Here is a 7628-nt window from a genome sequence, read left to right on the forward strand (position 1 = left end):
GTTGTTTAAACATTGGGACATAAATAGAAAATGATCTCTAAAACACTAAAGCATGGCACCGATATTACTGGTCCATTTCAAATTGACATTGAAAAAATAACATATTACTTTTTAGTACTTGGCAAAACTAACCCATAGAACTTGCTAGAATCCCTACAAACATATGATAAAATATTCAACATCAGATCTATGAACATCAGTCACTCCAACAAGAGGTATCTGTTTTTTTTTTTCAAATTTCCATTCGAGATTGTGCAATATATCCATCCTTTTTCATTCACTTATTAGCCTCTCAACTTTGAACTTTGTTTTCTGATTCAGTAGTGTATCCATTCTTTTTCTCAATATACTTTATATTCTTCCGCGCAACAAATTCTGCAAGTGCATAGACGTGTAGATTCATGTGTTGAATCCATAAAAGTTCAGTTTATTAATGTGGATTAAGTTCTATTTTGTTGCAATTTTGATGTAATTCAGGAACAAGTGACGCAAAGAGGAAGAGCCACGAGGATCAACTAACATAGCAGGATGTTTCCACTTCCGGTGGTAAATGGTCTTCTATGCAAATTCCTTTGCCTAACCTTGATGGGAATATCTCTTCTCCATGTACTGATATTCAGTATACTTTACAGCGTCCCATGCAACAAATTCTGCAAATGCCTAGACCTATAGATTCATGTGTTGGCTACAGAAAAGTTGTTCAGTTTATTAATGTGGACTAAGATCCTTTTTATTGCAATTATGATGTAATACAAGAACAAATGATCGAAAGCGGAAGAGCCCCGAGGATCAACCAACAGAGCAAGATGTTTCCATTTCTGGTGGTAAATTGTCTTCTATGCAAATTCCTCTACCTAACCTTGATGGGAATATCTCTTCTCCAGGTATTGGTATTCAGTCTACTTTGCAGTGTCCCATGCAACAAATTCTACAAGTAACTAGGCCTGTAGATTCATGTGTTGGCTGCAAAAAAGTTGTTCAGTTTATTAACGTGGACTAAGATCATTTTTATTGCAATTAGAAGTAATACAGGAACAAATGACCGAAAGCGGAAGAGCCCTCAGGATCAACCAACAGTGTAGGATGTTTCCATTTCTGGTGGTAAATTGTCTTCTATGCAAATTCCTCTACCCAACCTTGATAGAAATATCGCTTCTCCAGGTATTGGTGTTCAGTCTACTTTACAGTCTACGATGCAACAAATTCTGCAAATGCCTAGACCTGTAGATTCATGTGTTGGCTCCATCTCTTCTATCTCCTTAACAGATGTGCCTGTGATATGACCCCTTATGATGCCTCATCAATTAAGAACTGTTTATGGGTATCGGTTGCTCACTTTCGTACTTGAATGGCCGCTTTCATATGGTATTCCTTTGGATATCTTGGAAAATCTGGGAACATCACCTATTCCATCACTTGATACAATATCTGAGTCATTGTCACCCAGTAACAATCCAATTTCGTCGATTGTGATCCCAAATATGCAATTCTATGATGTCTTATATTTTGACCAATAGTTTAAGGAGAGAATTTTGATTTTGATTTTTGGTGTGATTGCTCTTTTGGAGTATCTTTTTTTCTCTTCAAGAATCAACTATTTTTACAATGTTGTTAGTCCCTTTACAATGTTACAAGTCTTTCCCCTTTCTGTTGTAAAGACTATAGTATTGTATTTTTGTTTTTTGATTAATTAGTTACAAAAAATGATGATATACCATTGTTTAAATTAAAGTTTTCTGGAAATCACATATTGTATTTCACATTATACCTTATGTTGACTTTATTTAACCTCTTCCCAAGATAGATATCCAATTCTTCAACCCATATATCTTATGTTATAAGTTACATTTTGATTAACATTTTTTCACAAATAAACTAATGCTAGCATTAGTTTACTAACATTAAATGTTTCCATGAGTATCCCTTGAACTTGGTCTTTCTTTGCACCATTTTAAACTTTCCACGACCTTGTAAGTTTTATGACTTCTAGACTTTGTTTTATAACATGAAAATGTTTGACAAGTGTTAGAAAATCCGAAAGACAAAAATATTTTTGCCTATAAATATTGGTGCAAATTTAAGAATATTTCTATAATTCTGGTCGTTTACAACATTTAGAAAAAGTGAATAGATATGTTGATATTTAGGTCATTGATGTAATGCACACGCTACATAGATAATGGATTTTTGCACTTTATACATTACGGCGTTTCTTTTGCAACATCTGGTGCAAATGCTAATAAATAATAAATATTAACTTAAAGATATTTTTTTTGAAAAACAAAATTGACGTTATAGCATACATTTTACTCAATAATTCATTTTAAAATTTAATCAGCTTCTTGAATAATTTATCCCATTTTAACATGTTAGTTGAACACGCAACTTAACCGATTATATTGTGAGGGCCGGAGCAATATATATTCGCAACTTGAGACTTTTAGTGGAACGGGTAGCTCATATTAGATTTTGTGGAGATTTTGTAATAATAATCGTACGCGCGCGGGAATGTAACAAGAAGTTCAGGGTGGAAATATTGATGGTTATATCTAAATTATATAAAATGAGAACAATTTAACGTGATCCTTTTTTATGACTGGTTTTAAGATATTTAGTTATATTATATATATTAAAAAGTATATTATTTTGTATAATTTATTTATAATAACATTTAATATATTATTATTATTTTTTTAAAATTTAATTTTAAATCATTAATAACAGACAAATTGATATATATCCGCAGCTTGCGACTTTTCGGGTAGCTCATATTAGATTTTCTGGAGATTTTGTAATAATAATCGTATATATGGCGGTGTTATATGATATATAAAACAAACGTTTTTAAAGAAGTTACTTCTAATTTTTTAATATTTGATTGATTTTTATGGCCATGTTTTTAAAGAAGTTACTTCTAATTTTTTAATATTTGATTGATTTTTATGGCCATGTTATATGATATATAAGACAAACAATATGAAGCTCATTTGAGTCTAATCAATATAGGTTGAAAATATGAAGCTTATTTGAGTCTAGGATAAAGCATTTCAACTTAGGTAGATGGGATGGCAACCCACAATCCTAGTTACTAGAACTAAGAGTAATTAGCGAAGTAATATTATTTTTAATATCACATTTAATTTGTATAATGATATTTTCCTTTTTTTTTAAGAACTAAAAAAGCTTGATTGTATTTACTTATAATCATAAAAATCCAAAATACATCTTGATATAGCCTGATATGAGATATAACTAAACCTGTGCAATACTGTAGAGGAGAGAAAACTAATTCCAATATGACATGTAGCTAAAATTCCTCCATAACTAGTGAAGAAAAAGAAGTATATGTGCTGCCGAAAAGCAAACAACCAGAAGGGGAGATAAAACTTAAAACAAATAGCAAATAGCTAATCTAGAAAAAGTCCAAAAACCCCGATAAGTGGCCTCTTCTACCACCTATGAGAAGATATACATAATATACTATAAAGCCCAAGCTAAACAGTATCCATATTCCAGTAACCCATTTGTGAAAGGAGTCCTTTCTTTGATAATATATCACCCTGTGAATTTTGTGCTCTATTGACATGATCCTCCTTTATCTCTCAATGATTTAACCCAATTGGTTAAATAATTATATATAACTAGAAATATTCTACCATTTTTTTTATATAATATATATTTTTTGAACATCTATTTATTTTTATGGAAATTGGAGATATTATATGAGCAAAATTTGCATCCTTAAGATGTAACAAAATTACATAAAAATTTGTAGACACCAAAATACTTAGTTTGAGTGGTTTTTCTAAAAATTCTTTAAAAAGAATATATATATTTCAACAAAAACTAGCTTCCTAGGCCCAACAAAGGATATTTAATTTGAGATTATTTTATTATTGTTATTTTCTTTTTGTAAGCTAAGTTAAATTTTTTGTAAGATGGGCTAAATTTAAAAGGCATGGGATGAGTCTTACTTATGGCTACGAGTGTGTCATTGGAAACCAAAGGAGTAGCATAGGAATGTGGCTTGGACTAGATAATAAGTCCAAATTTGATAACATGGTTATACAAATGGTTACCAGTGTGTCATTGGAAACTAAAGGAGTAGAATAGGAATGTGGCTTGGACTAGATAATAAGTTAAAATTTGATAACATAGTTATACAAATGGCTACGAATGTGTTATTGGAAACTAAAGGAGTAGAATAGGAATGTGGCTTGGACTAGCTAATAAGTCCAAATCTGATAACATAGTTATACAAATTGGAATGTGGCTTTGGACTAGATAATAAGTCCAAATTTTATAACATAGTTAAACAAATTAAAAATTAGGATAGAGAATAATGACATCCTAAGGTTAATGAGTCTACTACTATCATGTGTACCATGTTAACTATTGATCTAAAAGCAAAAAATGGAAAATAAAATCATGAACCTTCAAATGGGGGAGTCCACCTAGATAGGATTAGGGTAGAATGTGTCTTCCCCCAAATTGGAGAACTCCAAATAAATCATTTTATTCATTGTTAGTGAGAATTGAATGTTCATTTTCATAAGCTAGAGTTGTAATTCATATAAGTGTGGGAAAATCTTTCGTTGTGCTTCACACCCCTCCACTAACACCTTTCCCATTATTATTTTGATTTGCCAGTATATATCAATAGTTTGGAGGTACCAAGTGCACATAGTGCTAGTGTTACCAATCTCTAAAACCTAATGTTGAATTTCACATTTCACATATATTTCTAAGATGAAATGATGTTCACCCTAAGCTCCCTATTGAACAATGTGAATTTCATGTCAAATGGCTTGGAAGGTATTCTCCCAAAAGGAGGCTTCAAACCTTTTCACACTTAAAGTGAGCTTTCATAAATCTCGGGTGGCTTTAAATACCATACGGTTCTTCCTTCCAACCAATGTTTCTCTTAGTGTGTTCGATATGGAATTTCATACGTTTACTGCTATTCTGTCTCTCCGTCTGCCCGCTGTCACAGCAGCAATTGTTGGTTTATTTTTCTGTTTGGTCTTCATATGGCTATTGCAGGAGAGAAGAATTAGGGCGAGACTGCCTCCAGGACCCTTTCCATGGCCAATAATCGGAAATCTCCACCAATTGGTACAGCCCGCTCACCGTACTCTTAAAGCCCTTGCTGACAAATATGGCCCCATTTTCTCTCTGCGTTTAGGTTCTGTCCCTACTATCGTCGTTTCTTCTTCTGAGATGGCCAAACTCTTTCTTTTAACCCATGACCTGGTGTTTTCCAGCCGGCCTCTAACATCCTCCGGGAAATATATATTTTTCAACTATCAGGATGTGATCTTCGCTCAGTATGGAGATCACTGGAGGGAAATGAGAAAAATATGCGTATCAGAACTCCTGAATGCCAAAAGAATCGAGTCCTTCAGGCCCGTGCGAGAGGAAGAGGTGTCTGCGGTGATCCGTTCAATCTGGAAGGAGAGTGAGAGCGGAATAAAAGGCGTGGATGTGAGCAAGGCCATCGCTACTCTCAACTCCGACATAATTTGGCGGGTGCTGGCCGGGAGGAAATTTAGTGACGATGATTTGGGTGGCGATTTCGAAAGTTTTAAGGATTTAATAGTAGAGCTGATATCTACAGTAGGAGCTTTTAACATCGGAGACTTTATTCCTCGTCTGGATTGGCTTGATCTGCAAGGTATCAAAGGGCGCATGAAGAAGATGCATAACGCATTCAATGCATTTGCAGAGCAAATATTAGACGACCACGTTGCTCATCACATGGCGTCGTCGACCTCGAATCAGCAGAAAGAGGAAGCGCCCTATGTAAAAGATTTCGTCGATGTGTTGCTCGAGAAAGCTGAGGCCGACTCCAAAATGACGCGGGAAATTGTGAAGGCTGTCGTGCTTGTATATATGTCTCGGCCATTCTATCCTCATTTATGATCCTTGAATCTTTCAATATTTTGCATTGATTAAATTCGTATTTGTGCAGGACATGGCGGCAGCTGGTTTGGAGACGACATCGACTACGTTAGAATGGGCAATGAGTGAGCTGCTCAGACATCCCCATGTGATGAAGAGTTTGCAAGAAGAAATCGAGTGTGTGGTTGGCAAAGATCGAAAAGTTAATGAATCTGATGTAGCAAGCATGAAATACCTCCATTGCGTGGTGAAAGAGACGCTCAGATTATACCCATCTGCGGTGATAGCGGTTCCTCATGAATCTGTAGAGGCTGTGACAGTCGGAAGATACCATATCCCTAAGAAAACAATGTTGATTGTGAATGTGTGGGCTATAGGAAGGGATCCCAATGTGTGGGGGGCAGATGCTTGCGAATACAAGCCGGAGAGATTCATGAAGGATGAACATGTCAATTCAGCAGATCAATCAGACTTCAGTATGATTCCGTTTAGTGCAGGAAGGAGAGGATGCCCAGGGGCACTCATGGCTATTCCAACCATTGAAATTGTATTGGCTCAGCTGCTGCACATTTTTAACTGGAGAGTTGAAGGTGATCCGTCCCAGCTCGATATGACGGAAGTGCGTGGGTCCTCGATTCCAAGGCAAGTTCCGCTGATTGCTTATCCAACATTGAGGGTAAGCTTTCCACTCTAGAACAGTTGTTCTATGAAGCCGAGGAGTGACAAGGCTGCACCCTGCCGCTTTCTTATTTTCGCAACCAATGCTTTCTTTACATGTTCTAATTTGTACCGTGTGTCAAATTTCTAAAGGTGTTACTCATAAGCTTCTAGTGTAAAAAGATACCAGTGATAAGAAAGCAAGTCTTATAATCAACTCCGTCTTTTGGGATTCTGTTAGATATCATGTAGACAGAACAGTAACTTAATCAGTATCAGTATCAGCCTATAATCAGTATCAGCCTATTTTCATTGTAACAGCTTTGAGTTCTCTATTGTCCAAATATTAATCGGTATCAGCCTATTTTCATTGTAACAGCTTTGAGTTCTCTATTGTAATGATTTTGTGGAATCAATCTATCATCATGTAGACAGAACAGTAACTTTGTATTTTTCTGTCCAAATATTAATCAGTATCAGCCTATTTTCATTGTAACAGCTTTGAGTTCTCTATTGTCCAAATATTATTCAGTATCAGCCTATTTTCATTGTAACAGCTTTGAGTTCTCTATCGTAATGATTTTGTGGAATCAATCTATCATCATTAATCTAAATAATTATGGGCGTTGTTTAACTAATATAATTTTTGTAATGATTTTGTGAAATCAATCTATTATTAATCTAAGTAATTATGACACTTGTCTAATTAATATAAATGTTATGGATATTGTAATTTTTTATGGTTTAGAATGTAATATCTATATAAATTCAAAATTTTATAAGCTAAATATATAATTCCTAAAATTATAAAAAAAAAACTTATTTTTTTTCTAAATAAATAAATTAATTAAAAAAAACATTATTTCCCAATTGAATTAAGTGAAAAAGTTGTGCTCACTTATAAAATACTATTACTTCTCTCGTCTCTGATCTTGGGTTGACAATGTTCTTAACGTTTTTACCGTGGGTTGACAATGCTTCTCACCTTTTCACCATCTAGGGTGAAGCTGGAACATTCTCATGTTTTGTGTTTCGAATCTAATAACTTTGTAAATTCAGCGGATTCCTTA

The 7628-nt window shown here is 34.3% G+C and overlaps 1 protein-coding gene across 1 annotated transcript; it reads left to right on the top strand.

Moving 5' to 3' along the window:
- The first annotated feature begins 4902 nt into the window (after positions 1 to 4902).
- LOC149169866 (cytochrome P450 750A1-like) lies at positions 4903 to 7028 on the top strand. Its single transcript, XM_089428842.1, has 2 exons — positions 4903 to 5886; positions 5972 to 7028. Exons 1-2 carry the CDS (start codon positions 4939 to 4941, stop codon positions 6593 to 6595), a joined length of 1572 nt encoding a protein of 523 aa, XP_089284968.1. The 5' UTR covers positions 4903 to 4938; the 3' UTR covers positions 6596 to 7028.
- Positions 7029 to 7628: the final 600 nt, after the last annotated feature.

The sequence above is a fragment of the Pinus tabuliformis genome, chromosome 4_2 (genome assembly GCF_031772625.1).
Source record: "Pinus tabuliformis cultivar Carrire ecotype Pingquan chromosome 4_2, CPIR1, whole genome shotgun sequence".
Classification (NCBI taxonomy): Eukaryota; Viridiplantae; Streptophyta; class Pinopsida; order Pinales; family Pinaceae; genus Pinus; species Pinus tabuliformis.